General features: G+C 40.7%; 3 protein-coding genes and 1 long non-coding RNA gene across 5 annotated transcripts; 3 read left to right on the forward strand and 1 right to left on the reverse strand.

Annotated features, from left to right (window-relative positions):
- Nucleotides 1-1,595: 1,595 nt before the first annotated feature.
- LOC116219318 (interferon-induced protein 44-like) lies at nt 1,596-9,533 on the reverse strand. Of its 2 annotated transcripts, none has more exons than XM_031562522.2 (10): nt 9,382-9,533; nt 7,346-7,434; nt 7,166-7,180; nt 5,877-6,125; nt 5,610-5,643; nt 5,066-5,261; nt 4,333-4,482; nt 3,736-3,910; nt 2,571-2,668; nt 1,596-1,836 (listed from the first exon to the last, which is right to left on the reverse strand). In XM_031562522.2, exons 2-10 carry the CDS (start codon nt 7,362-7,364, stop codon nt 1,669-1,671), a joined length of 1,104 nt encoding a protein of 367 aa, XP_031418382.1. In that variant the 5' UTR covers nt 7,365-7,434; nt 9,382-9,533; the 3' UTR covers nt 1,596-1,668. The 2 variants fall into 2 exon arrangements, with proteins under 2 accessions (XP_031418382.1, XP_031418381.1); XM_031562521.2 differs by having other exon boundaries at nt 1,598-1,836; nt 5,066-5,264; nt 9,382-9,528.
- Nucleotides 9,534-10,137: 604 nt separating this feature from the next.
- LOC116219363 lies at nt 10,138-12,638 on the forward strand. The gene is made up of 4 exons (XM_031562644.1): nt 10,138-10,444; nt 11,160-12,221; nt 12,432-12,506; nt 12,595-12,638. Exons 2-4 carry the CDS (start codon nt 11,177-11,179, stop codon nt 12,636-12,638), a joined length of 1,164 nt encoding a protein of 387 aa, XP_031418504.1. The 5' UTR covers nt 10,138-10,444; nt 11,160-11,176.
- A 185-nt stretch (nt 12,639-12,823) lies between these two features.
- LOC116219161 lies at nt 12,824-14,258 on the forward strand. The gene is made up of 3 exons (XR_004163096.2): nt 12,824-12,988; nt 13,733-13,840; nt 13,978-14,258. It is a non-coding gene; the product is annotated as an uncharacterized LOC116219161 (long non-coding RNA).
- A 50-nt stretch (nt 14,259-14,308) lies between these two features.
- LOC116219364 lies at nt 14,309-16,510 on the forward strand. The gene is made up of 4 exons (XM_042703647.1): nt 14,309-14,944; nt 15,182-15,334; nt 15,442-15,531; nt 15,739-16,510. Exons 1-4 carry the CDS (start codon nt 14,309-14,311, stop codon nt 16,063-16,065), a joined length of 1,206 nt encoding a protein of 401 aa, XP_042559581.1. The 3' UTR covers nt 16,066-16,510.
- The last annotated feature ends 10,716 nt before the right edge of the window (nt 16,511-27,226 follow it).

The raw sequence follows: 27,226 nt of genomic DNA on the forward strand, positions 1-27,226 counted from the left end.
GCATGTGCAGTAGCATACAATAGTGTATTGCATAATAGACCTGGCCTAATATGTAATGGTGTATTGTATAATAACACTATAGCCTTTGTAAGGACAGCGAAAATGTTACCAACGATGGAAAACACCAGGCTGGAAGGTTTATATGTTTCTGAACTCTGAACCTTATGGGACTCCGTAGAGTGATAAATATTGTGGAAAATACAATTCATCTGGCTCCATTAAATATTAAAATACCTACAATATTACCAAACAGTATATACGCCAATTGTGAGATCTTGATTAATGTAAAGGCATGGCACACAAGGAGTTATAATATGAATGGTTCATGAATGAACAGTTTATTAATACAATAAACGGTAAGCTACAATGTAACTGACAGTCAAACTGAATGTAATATACAACCAAATGATTAAGTACAACAGTAAATAATAGCAAATGATTAACACAGGTTGGATGCCTATTAGACCAAATGTACGTAAATGACATTCTCAGAGTGAATTCTGCCTTATAGATTTGACCTTTTGGACAAATGGATGAGAAACAGTGAAACTCCATGAAGTCAGTCTTCTGTTGCCCAATCAAAGGAGGCCTTTTCTCAGCCAGTGGGTGACAGTGATCAGATGACCAGGTCCCACTTTGGGATTTTCCGTTGTCCTCAAGGCTCTGTTACGTCCTACTGGATCTGTTGTTGCATGGTTGCCGATGTTGTTGCTTTGCGGCAGGCACCAAAGCAGACGTGGTTATGTGAACCATTTGAACCTCTTTGAGATTGAGAAGTCTATGAGGCTCTAGAAAGGTCTTTTAAAACCCTCTGGTATGACAGAAATGCTCAAACTAAACAGCAATGCATACAATAGTCCCAGCAGAACAATAACTGCACATGGCATCATATTTGGTGTGGTTTCTAATGGTTTGAGCATTTGCATAGTCAAGGATATGTGAAGCAACAGACTCTATATAATACAGAATAATACGGAAGATAACAAATGAAAGGAATTGAAAGTTGGTGTTTGGCTCCTCCCGATGTGAGTAACAGCTTCTTAGTAACCTAGAGTGGTGTAAAATGGCCCTCTGATAAGTTTAAATGCAGTAAGATGTCAGTCTGATTAACATAATTCTCTCCGTAGTGGTCACAGTCGCCTTGTCAAACTTACATCTATTTTATTTCCTTTCACTCAGGGGCCTTCAAGAAGATCAATCTCAACCTGGTCCTCATCATCCCAAAGGCCCCACTTCTATTACACACCTCACTTTTGCCAGGAGCCTGTTCCTGGCCTGCACATTAGTCTAGACAGGCTCCCTATATGGTGTCATTAAACAGGTGGGGGGAGTAAGGCGGGAATAACCTTCATCACCAGTGATGTACCAGCCAGGTGGTCTGCCGTTACTGAACATATTCTGTGCTCAACCTGGGGACCTGAACAGCATTGACAGAGCAAGGCAGATGTTTAAGAAGCAGTCTTTGTGGTCACAGATGGCCTGTAACACGATATAAAATCTATTTATTAATATGTTAAATACATTTGAGGGAAATGGTTTAGTTTGGCTAATTACATTTTACACCTGGGTAACTTGGCATATATTTAGTATTATAATTACACTTGGTTTCATAGGAGTGTGATACAAGAATAATAAGAAGGCATGAAATAACTCGCCCATCTACTATATCTATTCAATCTGTCTGATCACATAATCATTGGCAAAGTTGACAATGTTGTCCAGGGCATCCAGGATCACACAGTCTACTTTCTCATCCACGCGGTTCTCTTCATGGTAGTTCTTCACCGGGAAGATTCGGTTCATGGGAATACCAAGCTTGACACTACAGTTCTCCATCTAAAACACACACACACACACACACACACAGCGTTCATCACACCTAAAAGTAATTTTACCTTCTCTGTCTTTATTGAACATTGATTGGTACAATTATACACTAACAAAAGACACTGGATTACTGTTCTACATTGTCTGGAAATGGATACCCCTGACATGCTCCTACTTATTTCAAACATATACTTTTCTCCACAGTGAGCCAAAACAATCTCGCCAACCAAGGTTTGCTTTCATTTTCCTCCTGCCATATTTGTACACCACATACTCATTAGGTTAAGGTGGCATTACTGTGTTCAGAGTTCACAGTAGTCTGACAACAGAGAGTGTTCAGCCCAGCTAGTCATAGTATCATGCACTGTATGCTACTTAGAGTGCTTGTTTTCAGCATTGACTGTAAAAGGTATGGATGATGAATGACCCCTTACTACGACTACAATTGAATTTGTCTGAGGTCAGATTCAGCACCTCAGGTTAGGTTATAGGGGGGAAACAGTGGTACAGGAGGTAGAGAAGTCGTTTAGTAATCAGAAGGTTGCTAGTTCGATTCCCTGTCGAAGTGTCCTTGAGCAAGACACTGAACCCCTAATTGCTCCTGATGTGCAGTGTGCCATCAGTGTAGAAGTAAAATGTGTATACATTGTAAGTCGCTTTGGATAAAAGCATCTGCTAAATGACTAAATGTAAACATACACACACAGAGACACACACAAACACACACACACACAAAAACTCACTGCTATCTTAATTTTCTTGCTGAAGTAGATTTTGTCCAGGTCCTCCTTCACCAGAGGACAGCTGTCCACATGGGTCATCAAGACTACATGGGGGATATCTGTGAAAAAAGACAGACAGAGAAGACGCATATATACACATATACAGTATATAAACCCACAAAGTGTGACTGAACATGTACACGCATGTATATACCCTGGTATCTGGAGTCTAATTATTTTTGTGTAGTCTGGGTTAGTGACTGGCCTTGTGAAACTAGAACATTTACTATCCATATACAAGGTTGTGTGGTTCCCCGTACCAATATGGTTGTTTCCAGATTTATGCTGCTATATGTATGTTTCTCAGTCTGATTTACACCTTTGTTGTAGTATAATTGTGTGGACACCCAAGGACACCTGAGGAGAGGGAGAAGGATCATGGCAGCAGACTGAGTAACACCTCTACTCCTGATTTCCTGGTGCCCAGAACATTTTGAATAATCTCCTATCTTAATGTAGGGACTTGTATGTAGTCCTTCTTTTAATTGAAATAAATCAAATCTGAAGAGATCTTGATCCAGCAACATCTTGAAGTCAAGTCTTTCATTCAAAGATATTCTCTTTATTTATTTTCAGTTCGGGTTAGCTGAGGTAAGAAACACAACGCAAAATAAATTAACTTCAAGGAAAAAACATCTAACACACTTATTAACCATTGGGTGGTGTTTGTGTTGGTGAGGCATGTTTTCCATGTTTACTAAAATGATGAATGGTTGAATAACTTTTTCGACCAAAACTCATATGTGTGTATACTCAAGTGCAAACTGAGCAGCCCCGCTAAACATGTAAACAGTGCACACTGGTATGTGTTGTTTGGATCCAATAGACTCAAAGCTGTGTGAACGTGTTGATTTTGGAAGGGAAGAACAGATAAACATGGTAAAGTAATGGGTATAATGGAAAGGGTTTTAACATTAAGTCTTCCACTTTCAGTTTTACAGTATACATAAATTGTAAACAATATAAATTGAAAAACACTATATCCTACACTAAAAGCATTGGCTAACCATGTGAATCCCTATCCTGGCAATCGGTGGAAACATCTGTATTCTTTGTACATTTTAGTAGTGGGTAAAGTTAATTTAGAAGCTACGGAAGGTTTTGTTAGCATTTTCGTGATTCTCACCGAGGTTCTTGGCAACGTCTCTGACTTCCCTCATCTTCTTGATGAGGCCATGGCTTTCCTCCAGCAGAAGGATTTTGTCTGCAGGAATCACACTCACCAGGCAGTGGACTTTCTCATCCAGAGTGGGGTTGTTGTTGTAGTACAACCCGGCAGACAAAGAAGACGAGGGGTTGAACTAATCCAGATAAAAAAAAATATCATTCAATTGTAGGGGAGATCAGGTACCGTTTGCGTTATAGCAAACAAATCGGCAGAAGTGACGCCTTTCACGTTAACATATAACATACTTTGTCTATATTTACTTACTAAAGCAAGCACACATGCCTTATTTCTCAAAAGTGACTATGATGAGTGAGGTGTTGGATTTCAATATTTGATGTTTGTATGTGCATACGAATGTGGGGTATTAGCGTCTTTCAGAGAAAAAACGGGGGGGGGGGGGGGGTTCTGATTACAGTGCATTGTACCGTTCAGTAAAAGGCAGTTATTGTAAACATGCTAAAATTGCATGTGTTGTCATAATAGTCTTATGTATGGTTGTATGCATATATGTGTGCATGCCTGCATGTAAGCATGTATGTTTGCGTTTTACCTTACCTCATAGCCATCTTTGATATGACCTTTTAAGGCACTGATGATGTCAGCAGTCAGCACCCCGCCTGTTTCTGTACCCTCCAGTCCCATGATGTCATTGAAGACGAAAGACAGCTTTCTTCCCTGCTCGTCCTTAACCTCGTACATGTTGTACTGAAAGGTAAAGTGGTCAGTTAGTAAATCTGCACATAATTAAAGCAATATATGTGAGTATCTATTTATTGCTTTGTAACTTCCTAAATCTCAGTTTGACAAGATGTTTGACTGATCATCATACAGATGATGTAGGCAGATACATTAAGAGGCAATTCAGTGTAAACATGTAGGGGGTATTCATGGTCACCGTGTAAACAATAGAAATTAAAAATAGAAATTAAAGAAACAATTCCCATGTACTGACGCTAAACAATTCACTGTTATTTTATTGCTAGCTATTCAGTCCTGTGGAGCTGATTTTGTGTCACCTTGATGCAATGTAGGGGTGAAATGATGCATTGAAGCATACCAAATAGAAAAAAGTGTGTGTAATAAGTTCTCCTTGCAGTGTCCCAATGCTCCATTCACAAATTAGCTTAACTACTACTACTACTACTACTACTACTACTACATGTGAGGATACCAAGGCTACTTCTGAGGGAATCTCACACCTTTAAACACTGAAGGGGAGATGCTGCTGCTGTGTGTAACCCAAAACACACACACACACACACACACACACACACACACACACACACACCGTTGTGGTTTCACTTTTGCCAGTGGATGGGGCTGCATGTGCGTTCACAGTCGTGCGGCCCTGGAAGACAGTGTTGACAGAGTTGGCAATGCTGGATTTCCCTGCTCCAACTGGCCCATGTAGCAGGAAGCGAAGGCGTTGTGCCTCTGGGTTGCTGGGTGTAAACTCCCTCTGGGCCGTTTTCACTTTGTCATTTCTTCTGTGAGAACGACACAGACACAGACACACGCACACACACACACACACACGCACACGCACACGCACACGCACACGCACACGCACACGCACACGCACACGCACACGCACACGCACATACACTTCTGCCTTTAAGAACATTATCAAAACCTACATCCTATTTTCCAAATAATTCATAAAAAACTAGCTCAGAGCTCAATGCTCAATGTCCAAAGTGATTATACAACACCGAGTTTTAGTTGGTTTATGTTTGCATGGACACAGATTTTCAAATAAGACATAATAAATTAGTTTTCTAAAATAATGTTCAGTACACCATGCATAATGACGGTTCTAAATGTTGACTTACTGGTGGTCAATTTTTCTCCAGGCCACAGCGAAATCTGCAATACACACACATAACATGTTACAGTTGCACTGTTTGGTCAATGAGGACACTTAAGTATTTAGTTAAGTATTTCATACAATACTGCTTTGATCAAGATCATGCCAATTCAAATTGAATTTAGTTATTCATCTGTTAATACATAATATGGCTAGTTTCAGAATGCAACAATGACTGTTTACAATGAGCACACACATTCAAATTCAAGCAAGATAGAATTCAAAAACATACCCAGTACTTTGACTTTCGCAGAACCTGACGCATCGCCATGCCAGTTAGACAACTTTAGGGTGTATTCACCCTCATCCTCGTCCGTGGCATCACGGATTGTCAGGTTGAAGCATAGATACTGAGTTGGTTCTGTGATGTTGATCCTGCCACCATTGTGCAATGTCAGACCATCCTTCTTCCATGTGCCGTCTACTTCACAGTTTGCGTCCCACCTGAAAGTTATGTTGTGTCCTCTTTTCACACTGATGGCTGTAATGAATAGATTTTGAACAACATCAATAACAATAATAATAAAACAACAATATCAACAATAATAAATAGGTTCTCTGTCAAATTCACTGCATATAGTGTAGCAGAACATATCTCAAAATACTTAACACAACCTGGATTGTTCACATTAGTGGCCTACAAGGCTATATTTTTTGCCGTCATGTAATGTACTGAACTATCACACTGAACATGCCACAGTGCCACATAAGAGAACATACCTGTAAAATACAGAAAAAACTAACTAGCTAGCAAGCAAGCTAAGGAAACTTTTAAATAACCTTAAATGATTCATATCCACACAAATGAACATGAGTTCATCACATGCTAGCAGCTTCCAACTGTTAAGATGGTTCCCTAAGTTATAGATAGCAAGGATAGTTAAAGATCCATGATAGGTAGAAACCCCTCTGGGTGCCTGTGCAGCTTCATATTCAAGTTCATATTCACTTCATTTTAAAATGTGTTCATATTACCCACCCTAGCAACTACACACTGTTAAGATAGTTCCTTAAGCTAGAGATAGCTAGGATAGTTAATAGCCAGGTTAACTGGCAATGAGAACTTGCACACCTCTTGCAGAGGTTCGCGTTCTTTAGCATCCCGTGAAATACCCGATACCCCTTACTTTATCATTATTAAGTGTGACTGAGTGCCGTCACTACAGGTGAGTGTGTGCTCTGACTGCCATTCCATTGAGCCTGGCTCTTTGGCGTTAAGGTCAGAGTGCAGGTTTGGTACCCTGTTGACCCGGGTTCAAGGCTGGCTTGGATGACTGCTCTCTCCCTTCGCTACAGGAAGAATGAGTGTGAATGGAAATGTGTTTTCTGTCCAATGTTTTTTTTTCGATGTGAAAGAGGAATAGAAAGAGTGACCCATTTATGCTTCATCCGACAGAGTTACAGTGCGTGTTACTGACTGCTATAAATAAAACGAACTGTTTTTTGCATGAAGAGAATTGACATAATGATTGCATTATTGACATACAGTAATGTCTGTGTTTTGGTTAAATGTTGAATTACCTTTTAGTTTTGGTGCTGTGAAATAGAGAGAGAGATCAATCAACATATATATATATAACCACTAACATGCAATCAATAAGTAAAGCATGTTGTCTTACTTGATCAACTAAGAGAATGTGAAATCCATGTTTTTTAAAGTTCTGTTGTGTGGAGTAACTATAAACAGATAGCTGGACATACCTGATGGTGCCGTTCCCATGACTAAGTCTAAGAAAACAGATAAGAAGACAAATCTATCCGCCAAAGAGCCAAGAATAGGCCTGCACAACCTGGGGGAGAGAGAGAGAAACATGCTTATAAGAAGTCTAACCAATTTTAAAGGCATGGTAGGTGATCTTGGAGAAACCAGCAAGAGTAAGCATGATTCTGAAAAAATACAACTGAAATAAATCCTAGCCCCTTCAGACCTTCCTCTAAAGCCACGCCTCCAAATCACACGAACCACACTGCCTGACTACTGAAGACGGGTCTTTCGGGAGAAGATGGGTGGCAGGTTAGGAAGATGGGTGGCTAATACCAGGACCTTTATTTTGCCCATGAGTAACTTTTTATTTTGTGTCACATTTAACGCTAATGTTCAACATTAATAGTAACCATGTAACACTTGTGTCGGGTGTAATCGCTAGCGGTAAATAACGTGAAGTACTGATAAAGGACTGATATTACAGATCATATATTTCGAGGGTTTTTTGCCAGGGTTGGCTTAAATTACATTAGCTTAGTAGTGAATAGGATTTCAAGAAATGAAACAAAAAATGCTTCTGAAAGCAATTGCCTAGCCCACCTAAAAGCTTATTCACTACTAAGCTAATGTAATTTAAGCCAACCCTGGCAAAAAACCCTCGAAATATATGATGTGTAATATCAGTCCTTTATCAGTACTTCACGTTTTCCATTTCAATTAGGTGCAGTAAATGGAGGCTGAATATAGGGTGTGGCGGCACCCCTACTACCAACGTCTATTTCTATCCTGTAAGCCACCCTGTGGTTCTCCAGTTATATGCTTTATGTAAAGAGATTTATCCCAGTAGTATAAGTTTAGCATTGTATTGCTAAACATTGTGTCCCTGAAAAAGAAAGTAATATTTTGGTCCTCCTCTATTAAATGTGTCATGCTTCGTTACTGTATTGTACTTGTACTTGTACATTCTATCACTGAAATTATAAAAGGTTCACTGTCTATGCACAACACTTCGGGCCACAGTATTTTGGAAAACTCAAAAATGACAGATTTCTTTTTTAAGTACTGTATTTTTCTATTTATGGTGGTATAATATGAAAATAACGTTTAAGCATTTGTAATAATAGTTATAATAATAATTACTCTTCCTCTTCGACCATGTTGAGGTCGGCGTTCAGCACACCATAGGTGGATTTTGATAAAATAAATAAATACATAAAATAATTTTTTTTTTTTTATATATAATGGTATATTTGTTACTGTTGGTGAACATAAATTAACTCACAAGTATGAAAAGCAAACAAATAATACCAAACAGGCTGCCTGCTGAGAGGCGGACAGTCCGGCTGTACACAAGATTAATTGACTTTGCCACAAGGATCCCAGGAAATGGGAGTGGTGCCAAACACGCACGCACTACTAAGCACTAAATTCCTTAAATAAAATGAAATAAATAGAATAAATAAAAGACTGTAAATAAAATAATCAATAAAATAAATTATAAAATAAATATAATATATAAATAATAATATAAATAAATAAAATAATAACATAAATAAAAGACTGACCAGTCATTCATACAGTGAGATCATCCATGGACCATCTCCTATTGTGGCTTAATGACTGCAATAAACTTCAGATGTACACATTTAGCCTCTTGACTCCTGGTGGAATTGCGAGAGAGTGGCTGGTTTTCTCCGCGACACTTTACTACTGCTTTTTGCTATACTTGTTTTAAATGATAGTGTTGTATGACAATGTAATGATGAATGCACTATGTCCCCCACGAAAAGGTTCGTTTTCAAGGGTAACATTACTCATTTCGTCCACTTTGTTTCTCGTGGACTGGGCGTTGCCCATGATCACCGTGGACAGTGGAATCCTGTTGAGCCGGTATTTCATTAAGCGCAGATGTCCTCGTTTACCCCGTTACATTTTCCCATTTGTCAAATTAGTGTCACGTCAGTTATATACCGCTCAACAATGTAATAATGCAAATGTCATCATGCGATGAAAATGTATCAGCGCAACTCACCAGAGATTGTCCAAGACCCGTCCAAAAAGTCTTTGTGCAGTCTGTATTTCTCTCTGCGTAGCTTTCACTCTTATATAAGCACTCGCTTCAATTCAGTTTCACTTTTACTTTCTATATGACCGTATTCGGGAACCTTCTAAATCCTTATGGAAATGAACGAGTCGGGACAACACTTTGAAGCTGTGTTCAGGAACAAATGATCGATTAGAACATGACCTTAAGTCTTATGCTATACAGAAAATGTCTTCAGCGACAACTACATCTATATTTTACCTTCTTACATGCATATTCGGAATTCCAATGCGAATGCTGTACTGCACCACTTTTGTATAGTTGTATAGTATAGTTGGTAACAAGGCTGCAAACAAACAAAACAAAGCAGAACATTGAATACGTTTTAGATGTAAATTAGATGCAAAAAATCTAGAATAATCTGTTTTATTTCAAGTCTGTCATTTGTCTGTCAAAATGCAGCATATTTCTATCTACAATCATCTAAATTTTCAGTTTTGTACTGAAAGTTAACCATTTTGAACAGAGTATCTAAATGTCTGCAAAAATTGCTGTATTCGAACATGAAGAAGTATGCTGACGTTTAGGTAGCATGTTTTAGGCAACTTCATTATTGCTTCGTGTGGATGCCAAAGCACTGTCACAACAAAGTATTATCAAACAAAGTAATGTATACATATTCTGATCGGCGTGATTTTCATTCATAGCCTTTATGTAGGCCTAATTATTTACAGCCTACACTGTAAAAAATGACACTGCAATTTAGTTGTTTCAAGTGTGTTTGTTATGTTGATATAACTAAAGTCTATTGGATTTGTCCAAACAAAAAGAAATACTAAGTTTTTACTGACTCAACTTCATTCTAAGTTAAATGAACAAGCATGTAGTTGTTTCAACAAAAAAAAGCAATTTAACACAACTTGGCCTACGCATGCACTATACTGCCACCTATCGCCAGTTCTGTTCACCACGTCACCACCTGCCTTGTTCAAAGGAAAGCACACGGAGGAAGATGAGCTTGCATCCAATCCTTAACCATCCAACGCTTGTGGTGAGTAAACTTAAGAACACAACCACTAAATGAATAGAACTATTTTATATTATTAAATAACGGTTGGATTCGTGGATATTATTGCTGAGCGAAATATTTAATAGTATATCAAAGGATAGCTAGGATAGCTAGTCATGGCAGCAAAAGCTAGCTATCAACTGACATCTTAGATGTTGTAATATAGTCTTGAAGAAAACATTTCCTCTAGCCTTTATAGTTATTCCTCCTCATGTGTCCTACAAAAACAGTTTCGGAGGCGTTGTTTTTTGCTTAAGCCGAGTTATTCATATGGTTATGTTCAATGGGTAGCTAACTTATGCTTGCCTTGACCATCAGCCAGTTAGTTCTTCCTCCCCAACACTGACAACTGTCTAACAACTTAAAATTGAATCAAATAAATTATCAGGAGAGGTGATATATATTCGTTTACATAGTTCCAGGCAGAAGCTTAGGTTTCCTTACATAGAAATGGTAGCACATTCAGTAAGAAAACGGAAAAAAAATGAAATGTGCGCTGCTGGCTATTATTTAATGTTGTATTCTTGTGACACTATTAAGAATTATCAACGACTACCAACTTTATTCTCATCATGTTTAATGTAGGTTATTAAAGAAACCTAGATCTTAGATAGCCTACCTAGTTCATCATAATGTATGCTGTATTAATGCTTTACATATATCTCAGATATATTATATATATTTTTCTATGTTACAGATGATGATGCCGTATTCATGAAGTGGACTTGTAAATTGTGCCCATTTTCAACCTACAATCAGAGAAACATCAGAAGGCATTACACTCTGAAGCACGGACACCACAGCCGTTTTTGCCCCTTGCCTTGCATCTTTACTGACTGTTTTTTCACATTCCGAAGGCAAGTTGACCTTAACAGACATTTATTCAAGCAACATGGAAAACAGCAGGAGAAAGGGTCTTCAGATCCACTGACTTTTCAAATACTCTGTGCATTGTGCAGCTTTTGTGAACATTGTAACCTTAAACAGTATTTATCACATTTGCGTAGCCATCTGAAAAATAAGGAAACCGTGAAGTGCCCTTACCAGGATTGCTCATTTCAATCAACTGTATATTCCACCTTTACAGGACATCTTAGTCGTTATCACAGTTCTGCTGGCATAAAGAATTTAAGACTTGAGTTGGTACGCAACCATTTATGTGAAAATGGTGAGGAAGCTCAGGACAATACAGATTTGCTTAGTTTCAATGAGCCTGTTGCAGATGTTTTAGAAAATGTTGAAATTACTGATGAGGTGTGTTTGCAGCGTAAATTGGCATCCCTTTTCTTGCGCATGCAAACGCTTCTTCACGTTTCAAAGACAGCCACTCAGGAAATCATTGATGAGTTTTATGAGGTTAGTGTGCTCACTGGGGAACTAAGCAAGAAGTCCATAGAACAAGTACTTTCCCAGCACAACATCAGTTTAGAGCCATCAACATTTACACTAATAGCGGATACATTGGATAAGTCAGTGCCACTTTCATTCTTGTCAAAATCTGGTGAATTGGGCACAGAACATAAGAGAGCTTCTTTTTTCAGGCAAAATGTTAAGATTATTGAGCCAGTGGAGTACTTTTTGGATTCAGCAAAGGGCAGGAAAGAGGTTCATGTTCCGCTTTTACCTGTTCTGACAGAGCTGTTGAATAGGGATGATGTCCTTGACAAGGCCTTAGACGAAGATGTTGGGTCAAATTGTGGATTCTATAAAAGTTTTCTTGATGGGAAATATTTCCAAGAAAACATTTTTTTCTCTGCAGGTGTGTTCCAAATTGCCTTAGGGCTATATATTGATGATTTTGAGGTGTGTAACCCTTTAGGTACTTCAAAGAAAAAACATAAGATTTGTGCTGTTTACTGGGTTTTGGCAAACCTACCCCTTCTTTATAGGTCATCCTTAACATCAATCAATCTTGCTCTGTTGTGTCATACTTCTGATGTGAAAACATATGGATATTTTGCTGTTCTAGAGCCACTTCTTAGAGACATTGAGCAACTAGAAACCAAAGGTGTATACATAGAAAGATTAGGGGGCTGTGTTCAGGGTACAGTTGCTTTTGTATCAGCAGATAACTTAGCAGCTCATTCACTGGCTGGTTTCCAAGAATGCTTCATTGTTGATAAATGCTGTAGGTTTTGTTCAGGAAGCCGGAAGGATTTTCAGACCAGTCAAGTGAAAGATGGGTCATTCACGCTTCGTACAAGAGCATCAGTGGACGAAAATGTTTTGGCTCTGAGTAGGGATAAAAAGCTGAAGAGCGTTGTGGGTGTAAAGGCTAACTGTGTTTTAAACAATTTAAAACACTTTCATTCAGCAACAGGGTTCCCACCCGACGTTCTACATGACCTTTTAGAGGGGTGGTTCCTGTTGAGCTCAGTTTGTGTTTGTCTGATTTAATTGGCAGGGGCTGTTTTTCTCTTGATGACCTTAATTATGCCATCCAAAACTTTCCATACAGGTTTAAAGACAAAACCAACCGTCCACAGAAAATACAAGAAAGGTTTAAAACAACTGGCTCAATTGGAGGTAACGGACACGAAAATTTGTCACTACTCAGATTACTTCCCCTTATGGTTGGTCATTTAGTTCCTGAAAATGATAAGACATGGGGTATCATTTTGGATTTGAAATTGATTGTTGAACTTATTTCCTTATCTGTATTCACTACCCCAACCATATGCTTTTTGGAATCCAAGATATCTGATCACAGGAATCTGTTGTTAGAGGTGTTCCCTAACTTCACATTGAAACCAAAACACCATTACCTCGAACATTATCCAAATCTCATTCATTGTTTTGGTCCTTTATTGAACTTCTGTACAATCCGTTTTGAGGGTAAACACAGCTTTTTTTTAAAAGTTGTGCGTGATGAGAACAATTTCAAAAATATTTTATTGACATTAGCCAAGAGACACCAACTTATGTTTGGCTACTACCTTGAGCTGCCCAGCCTTTTCAAGCCAAACCTTGAGGTTCACAGTTCTTCTACTCTCTGTACTGATATTTTGGACAACAGTATAAAGCAGGCACTTAAGAGGAAGTACACAAATGTTATGTCTGTTTGTCTGACAACAACAATTACTCGACATGGGACCACATATTCTGAAGGAATGTTTGTCTCATTTGGCAGCACAAGTGGACTACCTGATTTTGGAAAGATTGTCAAACTACTCATTGTGGCTGATAAGGCAATGTTCATCATTGAACCTTTTCAATCTGTGTATATTGAGCATTTAGGCTCTTTTGAACTGTTTAGAGCACTTTCTGCAGGTTTTCTTCTGGTTGAACCTGAAGATTTGAACCACTACGAACCATTATATTGCTACACCATTCAAGGAAGACAGCTGGTCACAGCAAAAGCCTTTTTGCTTCATTAAGGTATGCCGGACATATTTTAACTTAATATAATGTTATTCCTACCATGTCTACTTGCTCACTCCATGGACTTTGGTTAACTGCAGTCATTATGTCTTGTTGTTTTCTTTTTTTAATCATTCTTTGATTTCACATTTCAGAATGTTGCTCAGAGTTGTTTTGGCACCAGATGACATCAGGAGGCTGTTGATAGAAGAAATCCCAGAGACTCTGGAGGGCTTCAAGTTGATTCTGAGGACTAAGCTAAATCTGGGTTATGAGTTTGTAATACAGTATGAAGATCCGGACTTCCAGAATGAGTTGATAAACCTCAACTGTCCCACAGAATTGCCCAAGGATAAAGCAACCCTCAAAATAATCCAGAAGATGCCACCTGACCAACACTTGGTGACAGTTAGTGACAGCAGTGCCCTTGACACTGCCAGCCTGTCATCTGCTTCATCATCTACAGAAACCAGCCCACCTGATATGATGAAGAACTGGTCTGAGCCCTTTAGCATTCCAACATTCTCTTATGATGTGGAACTGAAGCTGAAGAGAGGAAATGAAGCATATGCCAAAGATGGTTCCCGGATAGAGGTCCTCAAGGGCCTCAAGAGTGAAATCTTGGACAGACTTGTTGGAGAGATGTTCAGAATCGATGCATATCCATCACAGGTACAAATTGAAGAAGTTGCCAAAGCATTGGTAGAAAAGCATCCCTGTTTAAGAGAGGTAGGGTCCACAGATGGCTGGTACTGCTGGAAGTACAGTTTGAATTTTAAAATGGGCAATTATCGGCACAAGTTACGTGCTGCCGGGTGTACAGCAGTGTTGGTGAACAAGACTCGAATGTTTGAAGATGGGAAAACTAAGCGGAAGATCAAGAAGCCAAGGCGATCTGAAACCAACTTCCTTCCAGATATACCTGATGAAGACACCTTTACTTCCCTTGAAGAGGACAGGAAGACACTTCTGATGGAATTTAAAAAGGTGAATCCCAACAACAAGATAATTGATGCAGCCATGGCAAACACTTATGCTTTGAGAAGAAAGGAGATCGTTGATGATGAGCCTCTTGTGAGTGTGGTCAAATCCAGATGGCCTGCACTGTTATCGGAGAGACAGGTATTATGCTTCCCACTCTCCCACTGCTTTTATTCAAAGTGTCAGACAACATTATAATACCAATTAACAGTAGCAGTTAACACAGGAAAAACTAAAAGCACTGTTCATAGGAAAACTAAAAATTGTTACATTGCTGTACTGTTAGTTGTTATTGTTTCATAGTGTCACCAGGTACTACCAGTATGACCTGTTGAGCGTATACAATTAAATAATTGTTTTTTTTTATTCTGCATCAAGATCCTTGCGGAATTCAGCCGTCTGATGTCTACTGATCTCCTGAGCTCCTTCTTTGGTGGACTTGATGAATATCTGCCCAGGTTTCTTGACCTTTTCAGAAAAAAGGATCACATTGCAGAGCTCCAAGACATTGCTAGATGGCTGGACGCTCATGTAAGTATTGCACATGTATCTTTCATTTTGTGATGAGAAAATAGCCTTTTCTCTTTTTAACACTGTCTGTGTGTTTGCATGTGTCGGTGTTTGCTTTTGCATTTCAGGATTCCAATCAGAATAAGCGAACAGCAGTCTTACTTGGCATGCCGCATTTCCTTCGTGAAGAGCCCTCAAGCTTTCTTAAGACCTGTGAGGTAGGTTTAAAGCTTCCTCAAATGACTTGACGTGTGATTTGGAACCACTGTTTGAATTGAAGGATAGATTCAAACCAAAGATGGAAAAAGCAGCATGAATAGCATGAGACACTGAAATACTGTATTTGTATTCCAAACTGCAATATAATAAAAGCATTTCCTGGTTATCAGTTTAATATTTAGCTTCATGGTGATTTTGTTTTTCAGCCAACTGATCCAGTTGAAGATACCTTGAAAGGAACCAGTGTCGGGATCCTGATTGTGTCTGAAGAGATCGGCAGATATGTGGTCCCAATCGAGACCAATGACATTTGTCTCGTCTTGGAGGAACAGCTGGCTGTCATGAATATTTCTGATATTCCCAAGGCATTCGGACTAATGATGGGTCTGATGTATGCGCTCAATGTTGACTACCCAAAGCATCTCAAATATACGTTTGAAGTAATGCAAAAGCTTTTCTTGAATGTCGGAGGGTGTAGCTGCTCTTCACGTGTTAATGGTCTCCGTAACAGGCTGCTTTACAAAAAGTTGTAGTGCAGAAATCTCCCCTAGCATTTGGACTTGGTCTTCAGATATTTTTTTTGCTTTCATATTTGGACTTTGAAAGTGGAAACTGTTTGCCCCTTTAAATGGCTCTTGGCAACTTGTTTTTCTGTTTTATGCAATGTAGCACATGGGTTTGGTCCCGAAAGTGAAGGTTTTCTTTATTCACTTTTGTATTGTTTTGTGCCCTTTGCTCCCATGTGTGGACTTTGAGAATGTTATCTATGCTTAAAAGGGCATATTTTTTTTTTACAGTGTACCACCTGAAAGCAGGTTGGAGGGGTGGGGGGGATGCGTGCGCGTGTTAAAAACAAAAAAACTGTCTTCATTTGCCAGGAGGATGTTTTGTGTTCACCAGAGGTTGCAAGCAGTAGGGTGTCCCCTAATAGTCCTGTTCCACCGAAGGCCCTCTGATGATTGTACGTCGTGCGTGCGTGCGTGCGTGTGCGTGCGCGTGCGTGCATGTATGTGTGTTGCTGGGAGAATACAGATTTATGAAAACTTGTTTAGTTCATGTGGCAAATGGCTCTAGTACTGGCCAAGTACAAAAAACATCATTTTATCTGAAAGTAGTAACAAATAATCAACAGTAACATCTCACTGTTTACACATTCAGACATGTTATTTCATAAGAAAACTGAATCTGCTGTATGCTCTTTAGCACTCCGTCCACAGTAGCCTAGTTGGTTAAGATTGTATAGCATTCCTCTTCACAAAATGAGAAACCCAATTTTTCTCCACTGCCTGGTATTTGAGTTCAATGTATTCAGTGCAAATACCTCTGCATTTACCCCCACTGTTTCTAAGTAGGTTTGTTTTACAGGCTGGTATGATGAATGCAGCTACATAAACAATCTGTGCTAAACTTCAAAAAGTCAACATAAACCACAGTGCACAATGCATTATGTGTCGCTTAGAAAATACTGCATCAGGCTCAACTTTCTGGACGCATGCAATCTGTAGCATCACTCTAAAAGCTCTCTGGGAGTATAAGCTGCAGTGCCGGCTGCATAGGTTGTTCCATCCTCAGATCAGAAATTTTGAGAATGTGTTGTACTAATATGTTGTACTTGGTTTACTTTTAAAACGCATTCAAAATACACATTTGTCAAACTTGTTATGCCGTCAAAGCCTTGAGCATGTTGTCTACAACAATGGCATAACAAGTTGGACAAATGTGTATTTTGAATGCGTTTTGGAAGTAAACCAGCAAAAACCTAAAATGATTTGTTTTGAATACTTCAAGCTGACTTTTTTGTTGCCTTTTACACTCATTTATTGTACAGGGGTTCAGACTACACAGACACTTTTGTATTGTTTTGTGCCCTTTGCTCCCATGTGTGGACTTTGAGAATGTTGGTATCTGGTTTTTTTTACTGTTTATTACAGTGTTCATAGCTCCCTGTCACTGAATATTTTTATAATTTCCCTTGTTTAAACTACATGGAAGAGGCAGTGAATGTTAATAAATATGGAAAAGAAAAGAAATGTGTCTCATCATAGTATTTAATTCAACTAGTGTTCTTATTTTGAACCAGCATGCAAGTTAGTCAAGTTAACTTTCTTACCTTTTTTGACACAACAAGTTTTAAGTATTTCATTAAACTAGTGTTCTTATTCTGAAACAACATGCAAGTTAGTCAAGTTAACTTACTTACCTTTTTTGACACAACAAGAGCTGAAGCAATTTTTTGTTGACTTGACTAAGTACGGAAAGTTATTTCAAAATACGTATTATTGTCAAGTTAACTCAAAAATGTAAGGCAGCGCGGTAACAAACCTTTTTAAGTTAAAAGGGCATATTTTTTTTTACAGTGTAGGTCTAATTGTTGATAATTATACAAACGTGTTAGGTGATACATGCATGTGCAGTAGCATACAATAGTGTATTGTATAATATACCTAGCCTTATGTAATGGTGTATTGTATAATAAAATATAGTCTTTGTAAGGACAGCCAAAATGTTACCAACGATGGAAAACACCAGGCTGGAAGGTTTATATGTGTCTGAACTAGAGCTGTGAAAAATAACACGTTAACACCTTATGATTAAATTACAGGATTAATTCGTTTTTTTGTTTTAACGCATTTAATGCATGAGCATGAATGAGCTTCTGTAGTAACTTTGAACAGCGTTCTGTTTATTACCACGTAGCTTTATGGAACTGCTAGCATGCAGGTAAACTTCCAACTGACACCCAGACCAACTACTGCTGCCACCTAGTGGCTTGACTGCTAAAATAGTAAATACACTTTACTACATCTCCCCCCTTTTAAGCAGGAACAAAATCTTAATGAGTTAAATTACTTAACACCCAACTGCAGGTCAGTATTATCCAACAGCACTGTACCTACTAAATTTACAGAACAGAACAGAATTATTATTATTAATTATTATTATTTTCTTTTTTATGTATATCAGTGTGTGTGTTTGTGTGTGTTATCAGTCCTTGTCAGTCCATCACACAATTATGTGTCAGTGTATATCCAGTGTGTGCATCTTCATTTTCAGTGTGTCTCAAAGTCCTCCAGATATGCAGGAGGCCGTCTCAAGCGTGATGAGTGTCTTCCCCCTGCATGAGGACTCCATACCCCTCTCGCCCAAAGTCCCTTGGTTATCGTCCCTGTCAGGAACAGGCGCCGTCTCTGTGTTCTCCTGTTCAAAAGGGGTTACCAGTTCTGGTGTAGTAGGCTCCTGGCATGTGCTGCAGGTTTTCACCACATTCTCCACATCTTGGTCACCACACATAACTCCTCGCCAACGCCTTCATACGAGATACCCCAGGATGGCATTGATGTAACTGTTTCAACACGCCACTTCGGCCTGGCTTAGGCACAATGACTCGTGCTCCCCAGAGCACACACCCGTTCTGCACACTTAATTCATTTTTTCTAACATTGTAAGGCCTGAACTCCTCTCCCTCCATTTCTTGTGGCCACCCCTTCTGCACCATCTCTCTAACTCTCGCCAGCACTGCATCTCTGTTAGTCCATGATCTCACTTGGTCAGCTGACACCAGTGTAATGTCCGAATTCTCCAGCATGAGCACTCTCTCCTCTGGCCCTTCTGCTTTCTGCACCTCGGGGAATGGCAGGCGGCTGAGTGCATCAACATTTCCATGATCCTTCCCTGGTCTGTAATGGATCTCATATTCGTATGCCCGTAACGTCACCGCCCATCTCTGAATGCGTGGAGAAGCCATCTGGGGAACTGCTTTCAATTCATTGAACAGTGACAACAGCGGTTTATGGTCAGTCACAATTGTAAACCTACGGCCATAGATGTATTTGTGGAACCTCTGAACTCCGAAAATTACAGCTAAGCCCTCTTTATCTAGCTGAGAGTAATTGCGCTCAGCTTTGCTCAGTGTGCGAGACATGAATCCTATGGGCCTCTCTGCTCCATTAGGCATTTTGTGAGATAGCACCGCTCCTACACCATATGGAGATGCGTCACATGAAAGGATTATTTCCTTTGTAGGGTCATAATGGACCAAGACTTCAGCGGACTGCAGTAGTCTCTTTGACTCTTCAAATGCAGCTTGTTGTTCTGCTCTCAATCTCCACTCCGTGTCTTTACACAGTAGCTTGTGCACAGGAGCTAAAACAGTTGATAAGTTGGGCAGGAACTTATTCTAATAGTTTAGAAGACCCAAATAGGCCTTTAACTCTGTCACATTGGATGGTGGTGGTGCATTTTCAATGGCTCGTACCTTGTCTGATATTGGGTGCAGTCAGACCCATGGAGTCCACTGTGTGGCCCAGGAAAACCACTTCACTTGCCATGAACGTGCACTTGCTCCTCTTGAGTCATAGCACTTTCAAAGTGTGGAGGTGCTCTCGGTCATTTCTGCCCGTCAGCAGGATGTCATCCAGGAAAATCGCCACGTGTGGTATCTCCTGTAGGACTCCCTCAATCGTGCGCTGAAAAATAGCCGGGCTGGAAGAGACTCCAAAAGGTAAGACTTTATAGGTGAAAAGCCCCTTCTGAGTATTCACTGTCACAAACTTCTTTGACTCCTCATCTAAAGCAATTTGATGATAAGCATGGCTCATGTCTAACTTGCAAAAATGTTCTCCCCCTGACAGGTTTGCAAACAAGTCCTCTATCCTGGGAATCGGGTATTGCTCAAGTTTTGACACTCTGTTAACAGTCAATTTATAATCCCCACACAGCCTCACAGTATTGTCGGGTTTCAAAACTGGAACCAGAGGAGCAGCCCATTCAGAATATTTGACTGGCTCTATTACATCCTCTCTCCGCAAACGATCCAATTCAGCCTCAACCTTTGCTCTCATTGCATACGGTACTGGTCTTGGTTTGAAAAATCTGGGTGCTGCTTCTTTGTCCACATAGAGTTTTGCTGGTGGCCCCCACAGCTTACCCAATTCCTCCTTAAACACTTCCTCATTTTGTGTTAGCACATCTTGCAATGTTTGTGCTTTTGCGCCCGTCAGGTGATTTATTGAGCTCCATTCTAAGCCCAGTTCTTTAATCCAGCCTCTCCCAAGCTGGTTTGGTGCGGTGCCTGGCACTGCCACCAGCGGCAAGTCTTTCCTTGTTTTCTTGTGTTTCACAGTGATCGTCACAGTTCCTAATATTTCCACTTTCTGTCCCGTATACGTCCTCAGTTTAATGGAACCATCTGCCAGTTCTGGCCTGATTTTCCCTGACCACAGCTTTTGGAAATCCGCCTCATTCATTAATGTCACCACACAACCTGTGTCTACTTCCAACTTGGTTTTCTTGTCATTAACTGTCAATGTCATGGTGAGAGGTGCAACTTTTGGGATAACAGTGTCTCCTATGCTCTTCATCACAAACACACCCTCTTCCTCTGATTCACTTCCTTCTCTACCACTGACATGATGTGTTCTCTGGGCTTCCCCTCATTTTCTTGTCTGCTGTTTTTCCCCCTTTTTATCTAAGGATACATCCAGTGAGAGTCTAGACTAACACATTTTCTGAATGTGCCCTGCCTTACCGCACATGTGGCACTTTGCCGAGATGAAACGACAGTCATTGGACATGTGTTATTCACTGCCGCACCTGTAGCATGCTCTGCGGCGCTCTCTTCTAGTTTCTGATTGCGCAGCAGCCATTTTGTGCACGTCCTGGTTGCTTGCAGACGAGGACTCCGACAACTGAGTCTGCAATTCACGCACGTCTTTATTGGCTTCTTCCATCGCCTGCGCGATTTTTAGAGCCTTATCAAAGGTTAGCCCAGTCACTGAAAATAAACGGCGTTGTAGCTGTTCCTCTCCAATCCCACACACCAGTCTATCTCGCAGCATTTCGGTGAGCCTGTCTGCATATTTTCCTCAACGCCGCAACATACTCCAACACAGTTTCCCCTGATTTCCTGGCTCTGGAGAAGAGCTTGAAACGCTGAACGATTTAATTGGGTAAGTGTTCCTTTAATAGATTCACGAGGTCGTCATAACTTTTATCTCCTGGTTCAGCAGGACTGAGCAAATTCCTTATTAAACTGTACGTCTGGCTCCCCACTGAGCTTAACAAAATAGCCCTCTTCCTCTCTGGCTCTTCAATTTTATTGGCATCAAAAAAAATGTTGCAGGACTTCACAATACTCTTCCAAGATTGCTCCTGACTATTGAACGGTAACGTGCTTCCTACCAAACTGGCCATGTTGCTCCTAGAAGTTCACGTCGTCCTTTATCCAACTGTTTGGAGACACTTTTCCACAGAAGCTTCTTCACTGTGCTTTTATCCTCGTCGCCATTTGTAGTAACTTGAACAGCGTTATGTTCAATCTGTTTATTACCACGTAATCCAACAATACAGTTTCATGCAGGTAGCTTTATCGAACTGCTAACATGCAGGTAAACTTCCAACTGACACCCAGACCAACCACCCACTCCAGACTACTGCTGCCACCTAGTGGCTTGACTGCTAAAATAGTAAATACACTTTACTACAGCTTCCAATATAACAAACAACATGGATAATTCTGATGAACCTGAGACCTTCTGGATGGGAAGTTCGTGTTCCAAAAAAACAAAGATGGAGCATTCAATAACACCAAAGTGATATGCACACTCTGCGGGAAGACGTTATCGTTTCACCGTAGCAATACCAGCCTAAAGTACCACCTCAACGCGAAGCATGCGTTGATCGGCGAGGGGAGTTCTAGTGGAATGCCCCAAACCACCCTCACTGAACAACGTAGGCCCCTCAGTAAGTCTGCATGTGACAAGTTGACTAGCACAGTTGCCAAATGGATTGCAAAAAGCTGTAGACATTTTAATATTAATATTGTTGATGACGAGGGGGTCCCCCGAAGTTTTGCGAGTGGCAACGGGGGACTTGAGCATCAAAGCACCGCAAAGACGCACAATGACAAAAATCCACGAGCTGTATGAAGATGAAAAGAAAAAAAGAAAATGACTTGGCTGCTACAAAACATGTGCCGCTGACAGGGGATCACTGGACCTCTGTGAGTAACGATAACGATGGGTGTAACTGCACATCTAAATCACCGACGAATGGAAGTGAAAGGCTCCGTCCCAATATTACCACTTCACCCTAGCACTTCGCCCTTCCCCTTCGTTTGCGCGTTCTGTATTGTGTGTGCTCAAGCCAGACACAGTATTTGCATAGTCAATTTTGCATTGGCAGCTTATGCTTCAGTGCCCTTAAAGCATTTGTAACAGGAGCTATAAGGGGGAACCCCACAGCCCTGTTTAAGTAGCCAACTACGCCACCCTGGGAATTGCACCCAGAGAATATTTAAACTAAATGTCCTAATAGGCACATCAGCCCTTGAGAACAGGTTCGAAACACACACCACACAAGAGTCGTGAATTCCACAAGATGTTATTTATTATAAAGATATGTAATTATGAAATGTATGCTTGTAGAGGAAGGGATGGACCTAGACTGAAAGGTTTGTCAAAGTAGAAAAAAGGTATTTATTAAATATCCAATAAAAGGGCTTAAACTATCAGCATCCTGAGATTCAGGGCTGACAAACACGCTAGAGAAGGGAATTAAATGGAAACAAACTATAGCAGGCAGAGACTTACCTTAGAGGGGCGGTAGGCTAACTGGGAAGTGTGCTTCAGGATTCACACCACCCTTGTGAAGGTAAACACGGCACAGCACACAAAAAGTGACCAGAGTGACACAGCAACCACACAGCAACCAATGATCACACGTGAGCATGCACTGACGGGACTCCGGTAACTAGCCCCCCTCCAGGATAGCACAATGCCTGCTCATACAAACAAAAGGGGATAAAGAAAATATGAAAACACCAGTTGAACCCAGCTGTAGGGTAAACACACATATACACAGAAACTAAAGGGCAAGGTAGTTTCCCCCCTCACAGGATACCTGAAGTACTACACATAAACCATACACATGCAAACGATACAAACAGAACACAGGAATAAACGCATGCTGTGCACGACTATGCCCAGGTACTGAAATAAAACACGGACCACAAAAACAAAAGCAACAAGTTAAGCACGACAAACCAAAGCAATTAAACTAAGTGAGACGACAGACACAAGCAAGCACAAATAATAAGTAACTGAGGAACACGTTAACAAATGACAAGGACAAGCCGTTTAGGCTATACGGCAGACAGTGGCGGTGCGTCAATACAGGGTGCAAGGGCGCCGCCCCTCCTAAAATTGAGATAAAAAACAAAAAAACATTATATACCAAACAATCAAAATAAGAAATGTACTGTGTTAATGCGTTAAATGTATGTGGGAGACCGTAAGCCCCTGTCAACAACCCAATATAATATATTGCCATTCGTTATCACTGAGATAAGCCCCTCCTCCCTGCTGGGGCGCCGGCCCAGTGTTACTCGGAGACACTGGCTGCCGCAGGAACGTGCGTCCTCACTGGAACTAGAGTGAACAACAGTTCTCGAGGTCAGCGAAGGAGGAGAGGATCACAACACCAGGCGCCGGAGAAACAGGAAGCCACTCTGCACAGGAGGTAGCGATTCACAAGCTCAGGATATTGCAGACTTCCAGGCTTTTATAGCCACACCCAAGTGTGGTGGGCCGACGGCACAGTGGTTAGGCCTCTCACCAGCCTGGTCTACAGACCTGTGCAGCCCCACTTCAAGCCAAGCTATGGCTTAACTAGTCGGAATACAGGCCAGTCAACCGAATAACAGACAGAGATGAGTTTCCACAAAAGCATAGGGTTTTATTTTAGCAAAGTTTAAAAGGAAAAGGACAACAGTCACACATGCACTGGTACTGATAAGAGGGCTTTGATGTGCAGACCGTTCAGGAGCTAAGCATCCATGGTCTACTGAATTTAACCTAACAAAAAGAGAAAACAGAAACAAAAACACACAAGCACAGCAATGGATATGATCCAACCCAAAATCAAATGATAAAAAAATCAGTGCTGCCAAATGAAATCACCAAACACAATCCTTGGGTGTAAAACCAAACATCAAAACTATAATACTAATGGCAGGAAAACTCAGCAAGGCCCTAGCACACATAACTCTGGGATAACACAACAAAAATAAATAAACAAAAATTACTCTGACAGTGTGGTAAGTCAAACAGTACAGTGAATCAAATAATAAGAACAAGACAAGTTTAATTATGGTCGAAATCGCACACGCACTTACACACCACAAGCATACAATACACAGAACGCACCGCAGACACGCCACAACCACACCATACAGCCTGCCTGGAGCACGTCAGATGTTTAGTTCGTCGGGTAGCTCCGTTGGATTAAACAGACAGTGACAGTCAAGCAGTGAAACCAAGCAGTAAAGCCAAGCAGTGTAGCAACAAGCAGCCCACAATAAAGCAGCGTCGCGTAGTGAGAACGCAGCACAAGATGGTAGCAGACAAACGCAGCACAAGATGGTAGCAGACAAACGCAGCAAAGCAGCAGCCAACAAGCCTCTGTTACGCTTTATTTTAGTTCTAGTGCCAGGAGACCGTAACAGTCCATACACCTCCACCGGTCCCGGATAAGAGCTGGTTATGGAACGTGATGAATTCAACATCCAACTCCTAGTCGCTAATGACTTCCAAGAACCACGAAACTAGCCACACAAGCAATCTTTTTCCCACGAGCTCAACCAGCAGACAACGTTCCAAAACTACTCTGGGCTGCAGACGATGTAACTGCAAACACCTGCATGTTTAAATAGGCCCAGGCTAGTAGAGACACATGAATGGTATGGGTGGAGCTACTAATTAACAGGGATCACCCTACCACACAAGCAATGGCCACTAATTAATCAGGTGGGCTAACACTGGACTCACGGAGCATTCAGACGTGCACGTTGGAATGCGTTGCGCCAACGGATGGCGGAGGAGGAGTCTGGCGCATGGGGTTCTGTTGATACCAGAGACGTTATAGTGAGATTGACAGGTCAACAAACCAATCACGCCACTAGCAAGCTGCTTACCTTGTAAGCAGTAGCATGCTAACATTAGGTAGGGTGCTCACACACCTCGCAAATCCTATCAGACGTATTTTTCAGTTACAAGAAAGGGGTTTTTACATTGTACAGTGTCTATTTCTCGGTAACTTTTAAAAAATCTAAGCAAAAAAAAGTAAAACAAACAACTTTTAGGTACAAATACGACCATCTACGGAGTTTGGTCGCCATCTTTTTTTTTTGAGCTTGCCGCTTTTTAGACGTAAGCATATACGGGATCTGATTGGCTAGCGCCTGTGCTGTCAGTTATGCATAAAAGGCAATTTGATTGGCTGACGCATGCATTGCCTCTCGAGAATTTGAACATTCTTCAACTCTTCTCGCAAGCAAAGCATGAAACGCAACGCACGGGAACCCAACGGAGCCACAATTCAGTTCGGCAAAGGATGACGTCACCCCATTCAAAGTGAATGGGGATCCGTTAACCCTGACGGATCAACGCATTCCAATGGAACCGTGTGAATGCTCTGTCAGAGACCTTTCACACGAACGCGTTGGAATGCGTTGATCCGTCAGGGTTGACGGATCCCCATTCACTTTGAATGGGGTGACGTCAACCTTTTGACGAACTGAACAGAGCCACAATTCAGTTCGGCAAAGGATGACGACACCCCATTCAAAGTGAATGGGGATCCGTCGCCCTTAACGGATCAACGCATTCCAACGCAAAGGTGTGAATGCTCTGTCAGACCCCATTCACACGGTTGCGTCTGAATGCATTGATCCGTTAAGGGCGACGGATCCCCATTCACTTTGAAGTAATCGAATCACGTTATCACAATAGTTGTGTTGTTTGTCAGAGTTTAGGCAGCTTGTATTTTTATATTGATCTCATATTTATATTTATCTATCTTTAAAATAATATAGGGTTCTCACTGTATTAATGGGGGAAAAAACTAGGATCTAGTGATATTCTACACTTACTTCACAACTCAAGGCGGTGAAGTTAAGAACTGATTCTGCCTAATAAGAGGATGACCAAAATATGACCATTGAGGGTCTTGATGGCATGAGGTGCCTATTCATCCTCCTGAACGTAGGCAGTAGGGGAGTTTTTGTACAGGGGGCAAATAGGGTTCTTATCACTGTGGTACACTTTTGGGTGGCGGCACACGACTTGATGTGGGCAGTAAGTTATTTTGTTTCTGTTAGGTTTGAGAAAACTATCAGACAGATTGGTTATCAATTGAGAAGACTGTTTAGGTTCAGTATGTTTATGTTTTTTTGTATTTTGTACATTCCTTCTGAATGGGGGAGAATATTATGCAAAGTTTCTATTCGGTATAGGAATGTTGTTACTTTGCTTCAGGTTAGACACTTAGAGATGAGGAAAAAATTCCACCATGTCTTTGTTCACATATCATACCACTTTATTCACATCTGAATGATCGATGAAATGGGTACTCAGCTGCATCGATACAGAGCGCTGTAATTCAAGTCAACTTCTTTATTATAGATGAAAGTACAACTGTAATTACGTGTAAATTCTACAGATGGTTGTTTAAAGAAATAATTCTGTCTTAGTTCAAGTGTGTGGTGTAGGAGAGAATCTGATATTGACAGAACAGTAGTCATTGTGATATTATGAATTATGAGGCCACCCAGGGATGTCAGAGAGCGGTCACTAAAGCCCTGAGCAGAGCCGACTGCTGAGTCATCTGCTCTCTTCTCTGAATTTCTGATTACAGCTT

This window comes from Clupea harengus, chromosome 24, assembly GCF_900700415.2.
Source record: "Clupea harengus chromosome 24, Ch_v2.0.2, whole genome shotgun sequence".
In the NCBI taxonomy this organism is placed as follows: domain Eukaryota; kingdom Metazoa; phylum Chordata; class Actinopteri; order Clupeiformes; family Clupeidae; genus Clupea; species Clupea harengus.